Consider the following 17,538-nt stretch of genomic DNA (forward strand, 5'->3'; position numbering starts at 1 on the left):
AAAACAATAAAAATAGTGTGTTTATTTAAGTATTTGAATTTTTTATTTACACAAATAAGAACTTATTTGTACTAAGCTTATATTCTTGTACTTTAAGTAAGCATGAACAGCTGGTTCTATTCTAATGGTGGTCCTAAAAAGGACCGGTTGTTGAGCGTTTATTTTGAGCTGGTGTATTTGGTAACAGCTTTAGTTCCTTCTGAAACTGCGTGCTTTGACAACTCGCCGGGGAGCAAGAGCCTGACAGCAGTTTGAATTTCGCGGCTGCTAACAGTTGACCTCTTGTTGTAATGAGCCAAACGTGAAGCCTCTGCTGCAATGCGCTCGAAGATGTCGTTGACAAATGAGTTCATGATTCCCATTGCCTTGCTGGAAATTCCGGTGTCGGGGTGCACTTGCTTCAAAACTTTGTACACGTAGATGCCAAAGCTTTCTTTGTTCCTCCTCCTTCGCTTCTTCTTGCCGTCGACCGGAGCGGTCTTGGCTACTGACTTCTTCGCGCCTTTGGTTGCTGTCATGATGATGTGTGGACTTCTGTCTCGGCGCCGGTTTATATGCTGTAAAATTATGCAAATTAGCATAGTTCCGTACGCGAACGATAGCTGGTTTCTCTCACTTCTCAATTCTCTCGTTTGTTGTAAATATTTTTGGTGGTCCTGAAAAGGACCTGGTTTTTTTTAACTTAGGCTGACTTTTTTGAAGCGGTCTTCTTAGGCAATAGTACTGCCTGGATGTTTGGAAGAACACCACCTTGAGCAATTGTGACGCCTCCGAGAAGTTTGTTCAACTCTTCGTCGTTGCGAATAGCTAGTTGCAAATGGCGAGGAATGATCCTGCTTTTCTTGTTGTCACGAGCAGCGTTACCGGCAAGCTCGAGCACTTCTGCGCTCAAGTACTCGAGAACGGTAGCCAGATAAACTGGAGCACCAGCTCCGACTCTTTGGCTGTAGTTGCCGGTGCGCAACAGGCGGTGCACGCGACCGACTGGAAACTGCAGTCCCGCACGGGAAGACCTGCTCTTCGGCTTAGATTTGAGTTTTGATCCTTTACCACGTCCTGACATTTTGTTGTTCGAATGATTGTGATGATAGCTTGCACAGCTCAGTATAAAACTCATACCTAACCGCGTCGAACGAAAAAACTAATTTGCATATGTCATAGCTAATGCTTAATCTTGTCAAAAAGTGTTGTAAAACTTTTATATTGAATTAGGTGGTCCTAAAAAGGACCAGGTTTGCCAAAAGCGATTAGCCACCGAAGCCGTACAAGGTTCTTCCTTGACGCTTGAGTGCGTACACGACGTCGAGTGCTGTGACGGTCTTGCGCTTGGCGTGCTCTGTGTATGTTACTGCATCGCGAATAACATTTTCCAAGAAAACTTTCATGACGCCTCTCGTTTCTTCGTAAATCAGTCCCGAGATTCGCTTAACTCCGCCTCGGCGAGCCAAACGGCGGATTGCCGGCTTCGTGATGCCTTGGATGTTATCGCGAAGCACTTTGCGATGGCGCTTAGCACCTCCCTTTCCCAAGCCTTTACCTCCTTTGCCGCGTCCAGACATGTTGTTGAATATACTTACTTCGTCAGTGCGTCGAGTTTATATACAAGCTGTTACGGACGCGTACGGTTACTACTAACTAATTTGCATACTCAAAAAAGTCTCTTAACTTACATTTTTTTTGTTTGGTTAAGTTTTTCTCACTGTCAAAGCTTTAAGGTGGCCCTGAAAAGGACCGGTTTTAGCTAACGCTTAAGCTCTTTCGCCACGCATTCTCCTGGCGAGCTGGATGTCTTTGGGCATGATTGTCACACGCTTGGCGTGGATCGCGCAAAGGTTAGTATCTTCGAACAAACCAACGAGGTACGCCTCGCTTGCTTCTTGCAAAGCCATAACGGCACTGCTTTGGAACCTCAAGTCAGTTTTGAAGTCTTGAGCTATTTCGCGTACCAGACGCTGGAAAGGCAACTTGCGCAAAAGAAGCTCAGTTGACTTCTGGTAGCGTCTGATTTCTCTCAGAGCAACTGTGCCGGGCCTGTAGCGATGAGGCTTCTTCACACCTCCGGTAGCGGGTGCGCTCTTGCGAGCGGCCTTGGTGGCGAGCTGTTTCCTTGGAGCCTTGCCTCCGGTTGACTTACGAGCGGTTTGCTTGGTACGAGCCATTTTGATGATAAAACTGTTTGTTGCAAGACAGTTTATATACTGTTCGCATAGACACGGACGCGAGCGATTCCGCTGTGTAGTCTAATTTGCATATTTTCAACTTAGCATTGTTTTATGCATTTTGAGTTACGTTATATTTTGTTAGAGTGGTCCTGAAAAGGACCTTGGGTAAAAGAACAACTTATTTTTTGCAGCTCTTCTTCTTGGATGCTTTTTTGGCTGCCGGCTTCTTCTTGGTTACTTTCTTCTTCTTGCTTGCAGCTTTTTTAGATGCTGCCTTCTTAGGAGCGCACTTTTTAGCAGGTCGCTTTTTGGCTGCTGGTTTTTTTGCAGCCTTCTTGGGAGCACACTTCTTTTTTGGTTTTTTAGCTGGGGCCTTCTTTGCTGCTGGCTTTTTAGCTACTTTCTTTGTCCTCTTCTTGGGCCCAGCAGCTGGCATTGGAGCAAGCTTGAACGAGCCAGAAGCGCCTTTTCCAGTTGTCTGGAGAAAAGCACCTTTGGTCACGCCGCTGGTAAGTGCTCTCTTCAAGTGAGAATTGGAAGCTGTGAGGTCAAGCTTGTAGGTGTCCGCGATAAACTTTTGTATCTTCTGGCGGGATGTACCTTTTCGTTCCTTCATTGCTCCAAGGGCGGAGCTAATCATTTCCCTGTAAGTAGGGTGCTCTGCCTTCTTGGCGCTTGGTCTCTTGGAAGACCTGGCTGCGGCTGGCGCTGGTACTGCTGCTACTGCTGTGGTAGACATCATGAATGAATATTAAAGCGACCAAAACGATACTTGCAAGAGTTACTGACTGTGACGAATTGACTGTTGAGCAGTTATGCTTTGCAAGGTACCTTTTACTTCTTAATATAAGCATTAGCATGTTTGTTTAAGACATATATGCTTATAAAAACTTAGTTGTCTTATTACGAATGTTGAAAAAGTTCCAGTAAGAAAGAAACCATATCTAACTTGTTCTTAAAGTAATTTTTTTAAAAGCATTAGTTTGAAAAGTCCAGAAATAACAGCCTGTACCTTACAGCACACCTCTAAATACATTAAGAAAAACATAAATGAAACAAAACATGTTAACACACTTCCGACTGAGTTTTCCTTTGCCGCTCACCTAAAGTAATAAAATTTTAACAAAGCTCGAGGTTTTTTTTACCTCAAACTTAAACAAAACTTCTTTATTTTGATTTGATGGAGTTTTGTTAATCGTAAGTTCTATCAAGTATGTTCAAGTTAATTACAGTTTAAACTAATGCGTAAAAAGTAATTCCAAAAGAATAAAAGAGTTCATTTTGTTTAGCTTTACTAGTTATGATTACTCATAAGCAATGTACTCAAAACTTTTATTAAACAGACAACTAGATAACTTTGTTCTTGCACATACTAGTAACTTACCTTACAACAAAGTTTTCCAAAAAACCTTTCAAAAACGTGCTGTACAGTAAGTATGATGATACTTGTTTGAAAGTTGTAAACTACATTTAAACACAAATTTTATTTTTCAGTGTATATGAAAAACTAGTTTAACAGGTAAGTAGTTTAACATTCAATTAGTGTTTCAAACAACTGTTCAAGCTGTTATACAGTTTAAAAAATAACTGATGCAATTTTGCTCGTTAAACTTAAACCTTGATCAAACTAAGAACTTTAACTTTGCAGATTTCAACCGAATAAAGTGTGCTGATAAAAGCGAACAAATGGATTTGGTTGTAAATTTTTCAAACAAAATAAAGTTAATTAAATTCAAAGAAGTAAATAAGTCGGAAAAGCTTATGAACACTAGCACTAAATTTGAACTTAAACAAAAGCTGATATCTTTTGGGTGAAAAATTTTACGTAAAAAAAGAGGTTGGTTTATTTTTTAAGCAGCGTTATACACAAAATAAAATCGAGTAAGAAAGTCGAAATGAAAAAGTTTTGAAATAAGATTGACAAACTTAGTGTTTGAATAAAGCTTTGTTTACAATCAGCACTCATAACCTTTCAATCTATCTTTGAAACTTTTTAAGTGGAAAATAATGCAATTAAGTTTTTTTTTCAAACTTTGTTTTGTCACTTCACATAAATTTAAAGTCAGTCGAAACAACATAGAACAACTTACTACTTTCTTGACACATATTTTGAAACAACAACAGTACTGTCTTTTAAAGTTTACGATTGAAGTATTTACCAAGTTAAACATGTGTTTTAACTGCTTTACTGCTAATAGTAATTTCCTAGTTTACTCAACCTAGATTAATCATAATGTTCTGTACTATTGATTTCATTGACTAAATGTTTTGCTTTTCAAAGTTCGTAACTAGTTATCTCTAACTCACTGTTAATGTAGCTCAGAACACAACTTAGGCTAAGTTACATTTTATTCTCGGATGTCGTTAAGAACATAGCTGTTGTAGCAATAACATATAAACTTGAAACAAAGTAACTGTTATCTTATTCAATTATAGACCATATAAAACAAAGTCTTTGCTTGATTCAAAGCTTTACATTGTCGTTTGCCTATTATGGAACTTGTACTATCACATAATAAGCTGTGAAAAAATGAAGGTTAAAAAAGTTTTGGTTTTGCTTTGTTCAATTTTTTCTTCTTCTTTAGATTTATAAAACTACACAGCTTAAAGCATAATTTTAGTTTTCTTATGTATAGCGTACATAAGAGTAACAAACAAGTAACTTTTTTACTTCTTTTCTTTGTATCATGCTTCAGCTAATCAAATGGTTTATTTCATATGCTTGACAAGATCAGAAAGCTTAAATCAACTAAGTAGATGTAAGCTTTGTAAAATAAAAGATTTATTTATACAAGTTCATCATTTTATTAAGGTATTTTGTTGTGTAAATTGTGTACTTGTTAATAGTGTTCTCTTTCTTTTGAACAATCGATGTTGTTTACATTTATGTGTTACATCAGTTTTGAATTGTAAAGCATGTTTCAGTTGTAGTTTAATTGTAATTGAAAAGTATTTTTAAAGGACATTAAACATTTTAAAACGTTTTCAGTTAATAAGTCAAAGTTTTATTTCTATTTCAGTTTAAGCGTACTATTTTCATTGAAAAATATAACTAGTTTTTACAGTGACGTAGGCACAGCTTTTTTAAATAAACTAAAAAACAAATGAAATATTGAATTAAAAAATTTCCACAAAGTAAGCATGAATGAGAATAAGTTTTGTTTTGAAAAGAAAGTTAAAAGGAAAAAGTCTACGAAAAAGACACTCAAGTTAGTTAAAGCTTTTCACTAAGCACTCATTAATAGTAAGCAATAAAGTAAGGATTAGAGCAGTTATCTAGCTAGAGTTCCCTTCTGAACAGTTGCATAAAAAAGTAAAGTAGAGAAATTGTAACAAGCTAGGTATTTAATAAATAATGGGTTTATAGTTTGGAGGGAAATAGTTTTTTGATTCTTTTTCACCACAAAGTTGATTAAGTGTGTGTATTTGTGTTGTTGAGTTTAGTAGTCATTAGTAGCTTGTGTAATTAATTGGTGATCCACCTAATCTTTAGATTCAAAAAGTACATAGCTTAAAACAAACAAGTATAGTCGTTTAAGTTACAAAAAATGGTAACAAGCTGTTCTTTTTTACCTTTGAACCATTTCGTAATTTGTCATAGCCACAGAAAAAAATGAGTTCAACAAAACAAGTATGATCTTTGTAAAGAGAAAGATTATTTCAATTGTATGTTTGTTTTAAACAATCACTGTTGTTTACATTTATTTGATTGTTCAACTTTTAAACAGATCTTTATTGTTTCATTCGCATTCTGATAAATAAGACTAATACACTTTTGACAATCAAACCTCCGTTAAATAACTACCATTGAGTATTTTTAATATCAATGCAAAGTAAAGTTTAATATAAGTCTCATTTAATATAATGTCTTATTTAAGCATAAATTTTTATGTAGTGACAGATCATTGTTTTTTTAATTAAACTAACAACAAATATCTATTGAGTGTTTTTAAATCAAGTCTACAAAACAAAACGAATAAGAATGAGTTTTGTTTAAACAATAAGTTAATTGTATTAATAAGTAATGTAAGTAATTGTAATAAGTAATGTATTCGTAACTTTTTTAAACGTGTTACATGTCTTCAATTGCAATTAAATTGATAAGAAGAACATGTTCAAAAAGTTAAAGCTCGGTTGTGTTACTAAAAATCAACAACAACTTAAAAATAAAGTCAAAACTAAGACTTTGCTGGTTATAAGTGATATACATTTTTGTTTAAAAAGATGACACTTTTTTGTAAGCACTTATTTATTGAACTTTTTAACAGAACTTCAACAAATGAATAAAAGAAAGTCTTTTGTATAAAACGTATTCAGATGAAAAATCTTACGGACAACATAATCAAGTTAGCTAAACCTCTTTTACAAAGCATTTGATTACAAGCACTACTACTGTTTTTATCATATTAGACTAATGCAATGCTTTTTATACAACATAACGAGTTACAAATTTATAAAGCATTTAAAACAATAAAAATAGTGTGTTTATTTAAGTATTTGAATTTTTTATTTACACAAATAAGAACTTATTTGTACTAAGCTTATATTCTTGTACTTTAAGTAAGCATGAACAGCTGGTTCTATTCTAATGGTGGTCCTAAAAAGGACCGGTTGTTGAGCGTTTATTTTGAGCTGGTGTATTTGGTAACAGCTTTAGTTCCTTCTGAAACTGCGTGCTTTGACAACTCGCCGGGGAGCAAGAGCCTGACAGCAGTTTGAATTTCGCGGCTGCTAACAGTTGACCTCTTGTTGTAATGAGCCAAACGTGAAGCCTCTGCTGCAATGCGCTCGAAGATGTCGTTGACAAATGAGTTCATGATTCCCATTGCCTTGCTGGAAATTCCGGTGTCGGGGTGCACTTGCTTCAAAACTTTGTACACGTAGATGCCAAAGCTTTCTTTGTTCCTCCTCCTTCGCTTCTTCTTGCCGTCGACCGGAGCGGTCTTGGCTACTGACTTCTTCGCGCCTTTGGTTGCTGTCATGATGATGTGTGGACTTCTGTCTCGGCGCCGGTTTATATGCTGTAAAATTATGCAAATTAGCATAGTTCCGTACGCGAACGATAGCTGGTTTCTCTCACTTCTCAATTCTCAATTCTCTCGTTTGTTGTAAATATTTTTGGTGGTCCTGAAAAGGACCTGGTTTTTTTTAACTTAGGCTGACTTTTTTGAAGCGGTCTTCTTAGGCAATAGTACTGCCTGGATGTTTGGAAGAACACCACCTTGAGCAATTGTGACGCCTCCGAGAAGTTTGTTCAACTCTTCGTCGTTGCGAATAGCTAGTTGCAAATGGCGAGGAATGATCCTGCTTTTCTTGTTGTCACGAGCAGCGTTACCGGCAAGCTCGAGCACTTCTGCGCTCAAGTACTCGAGAACGGTAGCCAGATAAACTGGAGCACCAGCTCCGACTCTTTGGCTGTAGTTGCCGGTGCGCAACAGGCGGTGCACGCGACCGACTGGAAACTGCAGTCCCGCACGGGAAGACCTGCTCTTCGGCTTAGATTTGAGTTTTGATCCTTTACCACGTCCTGACATTTTGTTGTTCGAATGATTGTGATGATAGCTTGCACAGCTCAGTATAAAACTCATACCTAACCGCGTCGAACGAAAAAACTAATTTGCATATGTCATAGCTAATGCTTAATCTTGTCAAAAAGTGTTGTAAAACTTTTATATTGAATTAGGTGGTCCTAAAAAGGACCAGGTTTGCCAAAAGCGATTAGCCACCGAAGCCGTACAAGGTTCTTCCTTGACGCTTGAGTGCGTACACGACGTCGAGTGCTGTGACGGTCTTGCGCTTGGCGTGCTCTGTGTATGTTACTGCATCGCGAATAACATTTTCCAAGAAAACTTTCATGACGCCTCTCGTTTCTTCGTAAATCAGTCCCGAGATTCGCTTAACTCCGCCTCGGCGAGCCAAACGGCGGATTGCCGGCTTCGTGATGCCTTGGATGTTATCGCGAAGCACTTTGCGATGGCGCTTAGCACCTCCCTTTCCCAAGCCTTTACCTCCTTTGCCGCGTCCAGACATGTTGTTGAATATACTTACTTCGTCAGTGCGTCGAGTTTATATACAAGCTGTTACGGACGCGTACGGTTACTACTAACTAATTTGCATACTCAAAAAAGTCTCTTAACTTACATTTTTTTTGTTTGGTTAAGTTTTTCTCACTGTCAAAGCTTTAAGGTGGCCCTGAAAAGGACCGGTTTTAGCTAACGCTTAAGCTCTTTCGCCACGCATTCTCCTGGCGAGCTGGATGTCTTTGGGCATGATTGTCACACGCTTGGCGTGGATCGCGCAAAGGTTAGTATCTTCGAACAAACCAACGAGGTACGCCTCGCTTGCTTCTTGCAAAGCCATAACGGCACTGCTTTGGAACCTCAAGTCAGTTTTGAAGTCTTGAGCTATTTCGCGTACCAGACGCTGGAAAGGCAACTTGCGCAAAAGAAGCTCAGTTGACTTCTGGTAGCGTCTGATTTCTCTCAGAGCAACTGTGCCGGGCCTGTAGCGATGAGGCTTCTTCACACCTCCGGTAGCGGGTGCGCTCTTGCGAGCGGCCTTGGTGGCGAGCTGTTTCCTTGGAGCCTTGCCTCCGGTTGACTTACGAGCGGTTTGCTTGGTACGAGCCATTTTGATGATAAAACTGTTTGTTGCAAGACAGTTTATATACTGTTCGCATAGACACGGACGCGAGCGATTCCGCTGTGTAGTCTAATTTGCATATTTTCAACTTAGCATTGTTTTATGCATTTTGAGTTACGTTATATTTTGTTAGAGTGGTCCTGAAAAGGACCTTGGGTAAAAGAACAACTTATTTTTTGCAGCTCTTCTTCTTGGATGCTTTTTTGGCTGCCGGCTTCTTCTTGGTTACTTTCTTCTTCTTGCTTGCAGCTTTTTTAGATGCTGCCTTCTTAGGAGCGCACTTTTTAGCAGGTCGCTTTTTGGCTGCTGGTTTTTTTGCAGCCTTCTTGGGAGCACACTTCTTTTTTGGTTTTTTAGCTGGGGCCTTCTTTGCTGCTGGCTTTTTAGCTACTTTCTTTGTCCTCTTCTTGGGCCCAGCAGCTGGCATTGGAGCAAGCTTGAACGAGCCAGAAGCGCCTTTTCCAGTTGTCTGGAGAAAAGCACCTTTGGTCACGCCGCTGGTAAGTGCTCTCTTCAAGTGAGAATTGGAAGCTGTGAGGTCAAGCTTGTAGGTGTCCGCGATAAACTTTTGTATCTTCTGGCGGGATGTACCTTTTCGTTCCTTCATTGCTCCAAGGGCGGAGCTAATCATTTCCCTGTAAGTAGGGTGCTCTGCCTTCTTGGCGCTTGGTCTCTTGGAAGACCTGGCTGCGGCTGGCGCTGGTACTGCTGCTACTGCTGTGGTAGACATCATGAATGAATATTAAAGCGACCAAAACGATACTTGCAAGAGTTACTGACTGTGACGAATTGACTGTTGAGCAGTTATGCTTTGCAAGGTACCTTTTACTTCTTAATATAAGCATTAGCATGTTTGTTTAAGACATATATGCTTATAAAAACTTAGTTGTCTTATTACGAATGTTGAAAAAGTTCCAGTAAGAAAGAAACCATATCTAACTTGTTCTTAAAGTAATTTTTTTAAAAGCATTAGTTTGAAAAGTCCAGAAATAACAGCCTGTACCTTACAGCACACCTCTAAATACATTAAGAAAAACATAAATGAAACAAAACATGTTAACACACTTCCGACTGAGTTTTCCTTTGCCGCTCACCTAAAGTAATAAAATTTTAACAAAGCTCGAGGTTTTTTTTACCTCAAACTTAAACAAAACTTCTTTATTTTGATTTGATGGAGTTTTGTTAATCGTAAGTTCTATCAAGTATGTTCAAGTTAATTACAGTTTAAACTAATGCGTAAAAAGTAATTCCAAAAGAATAAAAGAGTTCATTTTGTTTAGCTTTACTAGTTATGATTACTCATAAGCAATGTACTCAAAACTTTTATTAAACAGACAACTAGATAACTTTGTTCTTGCACATACTAGTAACTTACCTTACAACAAAGTTTTCCAAAAAACCTTTCAAAAACGTGCTGTACAGTAAGTATGATGATACTTGTTTGAAAGTTGTAAACTACATTTAAACACAAATTTTATTTTTCAGTGTATATGAAAAACTAGTTTAACAGGTAAGTAGTTTAACATTCAATTAGTGTTTCAAACAACTGTTCAAGCTGTTATACAGTTTAAAAAATAACTGATGCAATTTTGCTCGTTAAACTTTAACCTTGATCAAACTAAGAACTTTAACTTTGCAGATTTCAACCGAATAAAGTGTGCTGATAAAAGCGAACAAATGGATTTGGTTGTAAATTTTTCAAACAAAATAAAGTTAATTAAATTCAAAGAAGTAAATAAGTCGGAAAAGCTTATGAACACTAGCACTAAATTTGAACTTAAACAAAAGCTGATATCTTTTGGGTGAAAAATTTTACGTAAAAAAAGAGGTTGGTTTATTTTTTAAGCAGCGTTATACACAAAATAAAATCGAGTAAGAAAGTCGAAATGAAAAAGTTTTGAAATAAGATTGACAAACTTAGTGTTTGAATAAAGCTTTGTTTACAATCAGCACTCATAACCTTTCAATCTATCTTTGAAACTTTTTAAGTGGAAAATAATGCAATTAAGTTTTTTTTTCAAACTTTGTTTTGTCACTTCACATAAATTTAAAGTCAGTCGAAACAACATAGAACAACTTACTACTTTCTTGACACATATTTTGAAACAACAACAGTACTGTCTTTTAAAGTTTACGATTGAAGTATTTACCAAGTTAAACATGTGTTTTAACTGCTTTACTGCTAATAGTAATTTCCTAGTTTACTCAACCTAGATTAATCATAATGTTCTGTACTATTGATTTCATTGACTAAATGTTTTGCTTTTCAAAGTTCGTAACTAGTTATCTCTAACTCACTGTTAATGTAGCTCAGAACACAACTTAGGCTAAGTTACATTTTATTCTCGGATGTCGTTAAGAACATAGCTGTTGTAGCAATAACATATAAACTTGAAACAAAGTAACTGTTATCTTATTCAATTATAGACCATATAAAACAAAGTCTTTGCTTGATTCAAAGCTTTACATTGTCGTTTGCCTATTATGGAACTTGTACTATCACATAATAAGCTGTGAAAAAATGAAGGTTAAAAAAGTTTTGGTTTTGCTTTGTTCAATTTTTTCTTCTTCTTTAGATTTATAAAACTACACAGCTTAAAGCATAATTTTAGTTTTCTTATGTATAGCGTACATAAGAGTAACAAACAAGTAAGTTTTTTACTTCTTTTCTTTGTATCATGCTTCAGCTAATCAAATGGTTTATTTCATATGCTTGACAAGATCAGAAAGCTTAAATCAACTAAGTAGATGTAAGCTTTGTAAAATAAAAGATTTATTTATACAAGTTCATCATTTTATTAAGGTATTTTGTTGTGTAAATTGTGTACTTGTTAATAGTGTTCTCTTTCTTTTGAACAATCGATGTTGTTTACATTTATGTGTTACATCAGTTTTGAATTGTAAAGCATGTTTCAGTTGTAGTTTAATTGTAATTGAAAAGTATTTTTAAAGGACATTAAACATTTTAAAACGTTTTCAGTTAATAAGTCAAAGTTTTATTTCTATTTCAGTTTAAGCGTACTATTTTCATTGAAAAATATAACTAGTTTTTACAGTGACGTAGGCACAGCTTTTTTAAATAAACTAAAAAACAAATGAAATATTGAATTAAAAAATTTCCACAAAGTAAGCATGAATGAGAATAAGTTTTGTTTTGAAAAGAAAGTTAAAAGGAAAAAGTCTACGAAAAAGACACTCAAGTTAGTTAAAGCTTTTCACTAAGCACTCATTAATAGTAAGCAATAAAGTAAGGATTAGAGCAGTTATCTAGCTAGAGTTCCCTTCTGAACAGTTGCATAAAAAAGTAAAGTAGAGAAATTGTAACAAGCTAGGTATTTAATAAATAATGGGTTTATAGTTTGGAGGGAAATAGTTTTTTGATTCTTTTTCACCACAAAGTTGATTAAGTGTGTGTATTTGTGTTGTTGAGTTTAGTAGTCATTAGTAGCTTGTGTAATTAATTGGTGATCCACCTAATCTTTAGATTCAAAAAGTACATAGCTTAAAACAAACAAGTATAGTCGTTTAAGTTACAAAAAATGGTAACAAGCTGTTCTTTTTTACCTTTGAACCATTTCGTAATTTGTCATAGCCACAGAAAAAAATGAGTTCAACAAAACAAGTATGATCTTTGTAAAGAGAAAGATTATTTCAATTGTATGTTTGTTTTAAACAATCACTGTTGTTTACATTTATTTGATTGTTCAACTTTTAAACAGATCTTTATTGTTTCATTCGCATTCTGATAAATAAGACTAATACACTTTTGACAATCAAACCTCCGTTAAATAACTACCATTGAGTATTTTTAATATCAATGCAAAGTAAAGTTTAATATAAGTCTCATTTAATATAATGTCTTATTTAAGCATAAATTTTTATGTAGTGACAGATCATTGTTTTTTTAATTAAACTAACAACAAATATCTATTGAGTGTTTTTAAATCAAGTCTACAAAACAAAACGAATAAGAATGAGTTTTGTTTAAACAATAAGTTAATTGTATTAATAAGTAATGTAAGTAATTGTAATAAGTAATGTATTCGTAACTTTTTTAAACGTGTTACATGTCTTCAATTGCAATTAAATTGATAAGAAGAACATGTTCAAAAAGTTAAAGCTCGGTTGTGTTACTAAAAATCAACAACAACTTAAAAATAAAGTCAAAACTAAGACTTTGCTGGTTATAAGTGATATACATTTTTGTTTAAAAAGATGACACTTTTTTGTAAGCACTTATTTATTGAACTTTTTAACAGAACTTCAACAAATGAATAAAAGAAAGTCTTTTGTATAAAACGTATTCAGATGAAAAATCTTACGGACAACATAATCAAGTTAGCTAAACCTCTTTTACAAAGCATTTGATTACAAGCACTACTACTGTTTTTATCATATTAGACTAATGCAATGCTTTTTATACAACATAACGAGTTACAAATTTATAAAGCATTTAAAACAATAAAAATAGTGTGTTTATTTAAGTATTTGAATTTTTTATTTACACAAATAAGAACTTATTTGTACTAAGCTTATATTCTTGTACTTTAAGTAAGCATGAACAGCTGGTTCTATTCTAATGGTGGTCCTAAAAAGGACCGGTTGTTGAGCGTTTATTTTGAGCTGGTGTATTTGGTAACAGCTTTAGTTCCTTCTGAAACTGCGTGCTTTGACAACTCGCCGGGGAGCAAGAGCCTGACAGCAGTTTGAATTTCGCGGCTGCTAACAGTTGACCTCTTGTTGTAATGAGCCAAACGTGAAGCCTCTGCTGCAATGCGCTCGAAGATGTCGTTGACAAATGAGTTCATGATTCCCATTGCCTTGCTGGAAATTCCGGTGTCGGGGTGCACTTGCTTCAAAACTTTGTACACGTAGATGCCAAAGCTTTCTTTGTTCCTCCTCCTTCGCTTCTTCTTGCCGTCGACCGGAGCGGTCTTGGCTACTGACTTCTTCGCGCCTTTGGTTGCTGTCATGATGATGTGTGGACTTCTGTCTCGGCGCCGGTTTATATGCTGTAAAATTATGCAAATTAGCATAGTTCCGTACGCGAACGATAGCTGGTTTCTCTCACTTCTCAATTCTCAATTCTCTCGTTTGTTGTAAATATTTTTGGTGGTCCTGAAAAGGACCTGGTTTTTTTTAACTTAGGCTGACTTTTTTGAAGCGGTCTTCTTAGGCAATAGTACTGCCTGGATGTTTGGAAGAACACCACCTTGAGCAATTGTGACGCCTCCGAGAAGTTTGTTCAACTCTTCGTCGTTGCGAATAGCTAGTTGCAAATGGCGAGGAATGATCCTGCTTTTCTTGTTGTCACGAGCAGCGTTACCGGCAAGCTCGAGCACTTCTGCGCTCAAGTACTCGAGAACGGTAGCCAGATAAACTGGAGCACCAGCTCCGACTCTTTGGCTGTAGTTGCCGGTGCGCAACAGGCGGTGCACGCGACCGACTGGAAACTGCAGTCCCGCACGGGAAGACCTGCTCTTCGGCTTAGATTTGAGTTTTGATCCTTTACCACGTCCTGACATTTTGTTGTTCGAATGATTGTGATGATAGCTTGCACAGCTCAGTATAAAACTCATACCTAACCGCGTCGAACGAAAAAACTAATTTGCATATGTCATAGCTAATGCTTAATCTTGTCAAAAAGTGTTGTAAAACTTTTATATTGAATTAGGTGGTCCTAAAAAGGACCAGGTTTGCCAAAAGCGATTAGCCACCGAAGCCGTACAAGGTTCTTCCTTGACGCTTGAGTGCGTACACGACGTCGAGTGCTGTGACGGTCTTGCGCTTGGCGTGCTCTGTGTATGTTACTGCATCGCGAATAACATTTTCCAAGAAAACTTTCATGACGCCTCTCGTTTCTTCGTAAATCAGTCCCGAGATTCGCTTAACTCCGCCTCGGCGAGCCAAACGGCGGATTGCCGGCTTCGTGATGCCTTGGATGTTATCGCGAAGCACTTTGCGATGGCGCTTAGCACCTCCCTTTCCCAAGCCTTTACCTCCTTTGCCGCGTCCAGACATGTTGTTGAATATACTTACTTCGTCAGTGCGTCGAGTTTATATACAAGCTGTTACGGACGCGTACGGTTACTACTAACTAATTTGCATACTCAAAAAAGTCTCTTAACTTACATTTTTTTTGTTTGGTTAAGTTTTTCTCACTGTCAAAGCTTTAAGGTGGCCCTGAAAAGGACCGGTTTTAGCTAACGCTTAAGCTCTTTCGCCACGCATTCTCCTGGCGAGCTGGATGTCTTTGGGCATGATTGTCACACGCTTGGCGTGGATCGCGCAAAGGTTAGTATCTTCGAACAAACCAACGAGGTACGCCTCGCTTGCTTCTTGCAAAGCCATAACGGCACTGCTTTGGAACCTCAAGTCAGTTTTGAAGTCTTGAGCTATTTCGCGTACCAGACGCTGGAAAGGCAACTTGCGCAAAAGAAGCTCAGTTGACTTCTGGTAGCGTCTGATTTCTCTCAGAGCAACTGTGCCGGGCCTGTAGCGATGAGGCTTCTTCACACCTCCGGTAGCGGGTGCGCTCTTGCGAGCGGCCTTGGTGGCGAGCTGTTTCCTTGGAGCCTTGCCTCCGGTTGACTTACGAGCGGTTTGCTTGGTACGAGCCATTTTGATGATAAAACTGTTTGTTGCAAGACAGTTTATATACTGTTCGCATAGACACGGACGCGAGCGATTCCGCTGTGTAGTCTAATTTGCATATTTTCAACTTAGCATTGTTTTATGCATTTTGAGTTACGTTATATTTTGTTAGAGTGGTCCTGAAAAGGACCTTGGGTAAAAGAACAACTTATTTTTTGCAGCTCTTCTTCTTGGATGCTTTTTTGGCTGCCGGCTTCTTCTTGGTTACTTTCTTCTTCTTGCTTGCAGCTTTTTTAGATGCTGCCTTCTTAGGAGCGCACTTTTTAGCAGGTCGCTTTTTGGCTGCTGGTTTTTTTGCAGCCTTCTTGGGAGCACACTTCTTTTTTGGTTTTTTAGCTGGGGCCTTCTTTGCTGCTGGCTTTTTAGCTACTTTCTTTGTCCTCTTCTTGGGCCCAGCAGCTGGCATTGGAGCAAGCTTGAACGAGCCAGAAGCGCCTTTTCCAGTTGTCTGGAGAAAAGCACCTTTGGTCACGCCGCTGGTAAGTGCTCTCTTCAAGTGAGAATTGGAAGCTGTGAGGTCAAGCTTGTAGGTGTCCGCGATAAACTTTTGTATCTTCTGGCGGGATGTACCTTTTCGTTCCTTCATTGCTCCAAGGGCGGAGCTAATCATTTCCCTGTAAGTAGGGTGCTCTGCCTTCTTGGCGCTTGGTCTCTTGGAAGACCTGGCTGCGGCTGGCGCTGGTACTGCTGCTACTGCTGTGGTAGACATCATGAATGAATATTAAAGCGACCAAAACGATACTTGCAAGAGTTACTGACTGTGACGAATTGACTGTTGAGCAGTTATGCTTTGCAAGGTACCTTTTACTTCTTAATATAAGCATTAGCATGTTTGTTTAAGACATATATGCTTATAAAAACTTAGTTGTCTTATTACGAATGTTGAAAAAGTTCCAGTAAGAAAGAAACCATATCTAACTTGTTCTTAAAGTAATTTTTTTAAAAGCATTAGTTTGAAAAGTCCAGAAATAACAGCCTGTACCTTACAGCACACCTCTAAATACATTAAGAAAAACATAAATGAAACAAAACATGTTAACACACTTCCGACTGAGTTTTCCTTTGCCGCTCACCTAAAGTAATAAAATTTTAACAAAGCTCGAGGTTTTTTTTACCTCAAACTTAAACAAAACTTCTTTATTTTGATTTGATGGAGTTTTGTTAATCGTAAGTTCTATCAAGTATGTTCAAGTTAATTACAGTTTAAACTAATGCGTAAAAAGTAATTCCAAAAGAATAAAAGAGTTCATTTTGTTTAGCTTTACTAGTTATGATTACTCATAAGCAATGTACTCAAAACTTTTATTAAACAGACAACTAGATAACTTTGTTCTTGCACATACTAGTAACTTACCTTACAACAAAGTTTTCCAAAAAACCTTTCAAAAACGTGCTGTACAGTAAGTATGATGATACTTGTTTGAAAGTTGTAAACTACATTTAAACACAAATTTTATTTTTCAGTGTATATGAAAAACTAGTTTAACAGGTAAGTAGTTTAACATTCAATTAGTGTTTCAAACAACTGTTCAAGCTGTTATACAGTTTAAAAAATAACTGATGCAATTTTGCTCGTTAAACTTTAACCTTGATCAAACTAAGAACTTTAACTTTGCAGATTTCAACCGAATAAAGTGTGCTGATAAAAGCGAACAAATGGATTTGGTTGTAAATTTTTCAAACAAAATAAAGTTAATTAAATTCAAAGAAGTAAATAAGTCGGAAAAGCTTATGAACACTAGCACTAAATTTGAACTTAAACAAAAGCTGATATCTTTTGGGTGAAAAATTTTACGTAAAAAAAGAGGTTGGTTTATTTTTTAAGCAGCGTTATACACAAAATAAAATCGAGTAAGAAAGTCGAAATGAAAAAGTTTTGAAATAAGATTGACAAACTTAGTGTTTGAATAAAGCTTTGTTTACAATCAGCACTCATAACCTTTCAATCTATCTTTGAAACTTTTTAAGTGGAAAATAATGCAATTAAGTTTTTTTTTCAAACTTTGTTTTGTCACTTCACATAAATTTAAAGTCAGTCGAAACAACATAGAACAACTTACTACTTTCTTGACACATATTT

The 17,538-nt window shown here is 36.8% G+C and overlaps 12 protein-coding genes across 12 annotated transcripts; all 12 read right to left on the reverse strand.

Annotated features, from left to right (window-relative positions):
• Positions 1-158: 158 nt before the first annotated feature.
• Positions 159-518, reverse strand: LOC145844974 (histone H2B 1/2-like). Its single transcript, XM_082952393.1, has one exon. The coding sequence runs from the start codon at positions 516-518 to the stop codon at positions 159-161; it is 360 nt and encodes a 119-aa protein (XP_082808519.1).
• A 164-nt stretch (positions 519-682) lies between these two features.
• On the reverse strand, positions 683-1,063 carry LOC145844975 (histone H2A-like). The gene has a single exon (XM_082952394.1). The coding sequence runs from the start codon at positions 1,061-1,063 to the stop codon at positions 683-685; it is 381 nt and encodes a 126-aa protein (XP_082808520.1).
• A 184-nt stretch (positions 1,064-1,247) lies between these two features.
• On the reverse strand, positions 1,248-1,559 carry LOC145844596 (histone H4-like). The gene has a single exon (XM_082951993.1). The coding sequence runs from the start codon at positions 1,557-1,559 to the stop codon at positions 1,248-1,250; it is 312 nt and encodes a 103-aa protein (XP_082808119.1).
• A 189-nt stretch (positions 1,560-1,748) lies between these two features.
• LOC145844355 (histone H3) lies at positions 1,749-2,159 on the reverse strand. The gene has a single exon (XM_082951749.1). It carries the CDS (start codon positions 2,157-2,159, stop codon positions 1,749-1,751), a length of 411 nt encoding a protein of 136 aa, XP_082807875.1.
• Positions 2,160-6,784: 4,625 nt separating this feature from the next.
• Positions 6,785-7,144, reverse strand: LOC145844976 (histone H2B 1/2-like). Its single transcript, XM_082952395.1, has one exon. The coding sequence runs from the start codon at positions 7,142-7,144 to the stop codon at positions 6,785-6,787; it is 360 nt and encodes a 119-aa protein (XP_082808521.1).
• A 171-nt stretch (positions 7,145-7,315) lies between these two features.
• Positions 7,316-7,696, reverse strand: LOC145844977 (histone H2A-like). Its single transcript, XM_082952396.1, has one exon. The coding sequence runs from the start codon at positions 7,694-7,696 to the stop codon at positions 7,316-7,318; it is 381 nt and encodes a 126-aa protein (XP_082808522.1).
• A 184-nt stretch (positions 7,697-7,880) lies between these two features.
• Positions 7,881-8,192, reverse strand: LOC145844497 (histone H4-like). Its single transcript, XM_082951897.1, has one exon. It carries the CDS (start codon positions 8,190-8,192, stop codon positions 7,881-7,883), a length of 312 nt encoding a protein of 103 aa, XP_082808023.1.
• A 189-nt stretch (positions 8,193-8,381) lies between these two features.
• Positions 8,382-9,534, reverse strand: LOC145844978 (uncharacterized). Its single transcript, XM_082952397.1, has 2 exons — positions 9,070-9,534; positions 8,382-8,720 (listed from the first exon to the last, which is right to left on the reverse strand). Exons 1-2 carry the CDS (start codon positions 9,532-9,534, stop codon positions 8,382-8,384), a joined length of 804 nt encoding a protein of 267 aa, XP_082808523.1.
• Positions 9,535-13,417: 3,883 nt separating this feature from the next.
• LOC145844979 (histone H2B 1/2-like) lies at positions 13,418-13,777 on the reverse strand. The gene has a single exon (XM_082952398.1). The coding sequence runs from the start codon at positions 13,775-13,777 to the stop codon at positions 13,418-13,420; it is 360 nt and encodes a 119-aa protein (XP_082808524.1).
• Positions 13,778-13,948: 171 nt separating this feature from the next.
• Positions 13,949-14,329, reverse strand: LOC145844980 (histone H2A-like). Its single transcript, XM_082952399.1, has one exon. The coding sequence runs from the start codon at positions 14,327-14,329 to the stop codon at positions 13,949-13,951; it is 381 nt and encodes a 126-aa protein (XP_082808525.1).
• Positions 14,330-14,513: 184 nt separating this feature from the next.
• LOC145844496 (histone H4-like) lies at positions 14,514-14,825 on the reverse strand. Its single transcript, XM_082951896.1, has one exon. The coding sequence runs from the start codon at positions 14,823-14,825 to the stop codon at positions 14,514-14,516; it is 312 nt and encodes a 103-aa protein (XP_082808022.1).
• Positions 14,826-15,014: 189 nt separating this feature from the next.
• On the reverse strand, positions 15,015-15,425 carry LOC145844982 (histone H3). Its single transcript, XM_082952400.1, has one exon. The coding sequence runs from the start codon at positions 15,423-15,425 to the stop codon at positions 15,015-15,017; it is 411 nt and encodes a 136-aa protein (XP_082808526.1).
• Positions 15,426-17,538: the final 2,113 nt, after the last annotated feature.

The sequence above is a fragment of the Thalia democratica genome, chromosome 9 (genome assembly GCF_965202585.1).
Source record: "Thalia democratica chromosome 9, ktThaDemo2.hap1.1, whole genome shotgun sequence".
Taxonomy (NCBI): Eukaryota; Metazoa; Chordata; class Thaliacea; order Salpida; family Salpidae; genus Thalia; species Thalia democratica.

Excerpts from the sequence above, each read along its gene's own strand:
- LOC145844980 (XM_082952399.1), bottom strand. The coding sequence starts at position 14,329 with ATGTCAGGACGTGGTAAAGGATCAAAACTCAAATCTAAGCCGAAGAGC.
- LOC145844975 (XM_082952394.1), bottom strand. The coding sequence starts at position 1,063 with ATGTCAGGACGTGGTAAAGGATCAAAACTCAAATCTAAGCCGAAGAGC.
- LOC145844977 (XM_082952396.1), bottom strand. The coding sequence starts at position 7,696 with ATGTCAGGACGTGGTAAAGGATCAAAACTCAAATCTAAGCCGAAGAGC.
- LOC145844979 (XM_082952398.1), bottom strand. The coding sequence starts at position 13,777 with ATGACAGCAACCAAAGGCGCGAAGAAGTCAGTAGCCAAGACCGCTCCG.
- LOC145844497 (XM_082951897.1), bottom strand. The coding sequence starts at position 8,192 with ATGTCTGGACGCGGCAAAGGAGGTAAAGGCTTGGGAAAGGGAGGTGCT.
- LOC145844978 (XM_082952397.1), bottom strand. The coding sequence starts at position 9,534 with ATGTCTACCACAGCAGTAGCAGCAGTACCAGCGCCAGCCGCAGCCAGG. Across the intron at positions 8,721-9,069 it reads AAAAGTGCGCTCCTAAGAAG|GCCGCTCGCAAGAGCGCACC; the intron begins GCAGCATCTAAA and ends CTCGCCACCAAG.
- LOC145844982 (XM_082952400.1), bottom strand. The coding sequence starts at position 15,425 with ATGGCTCGTACCAAGCAAACCGCTCGTAAGTCAACCGGAGGCAAGGCT.
- LOC145844496 (XM_082951896.1), bottom strand. The coding sequence starts at position 14,825 with ATGTCTGGACGCGGCAAAGGAGGTAAAGGCTTGGGAAAGGGAGGTGCT.
- LOC145844974 (XM_082952393.1), bottom strand. The coding sequence starts at position 518 with ATGACAGCAACCAAAGGCGCGAAGAAGTCAGTAGCCAAGACCGCTCCG.
- LOC145844355 (XM_082951749.1), bottom strand. The coding sequence starts at position 2,159 with ATGGCTCGTACCAAGCAAACCGCTCGTAAGTCAACCGGAGGCAAGGCT.
- LOC145844596 (XM_082951993.1), bottom strand. The coding sequence starts at position 1,559 with ATGTCTGGACGCGGCAAAGGAGGTAAAGGCTTGGGAAAGGGAGGTGCT.
- LOC145844976 (XM_082952395.1), bottom strand. The coding sequence starts at position 7,144 with ATGACAGCAACCAAAGGCGCGAAGAAGTCAGTAGCCAAGACCGCTCCG.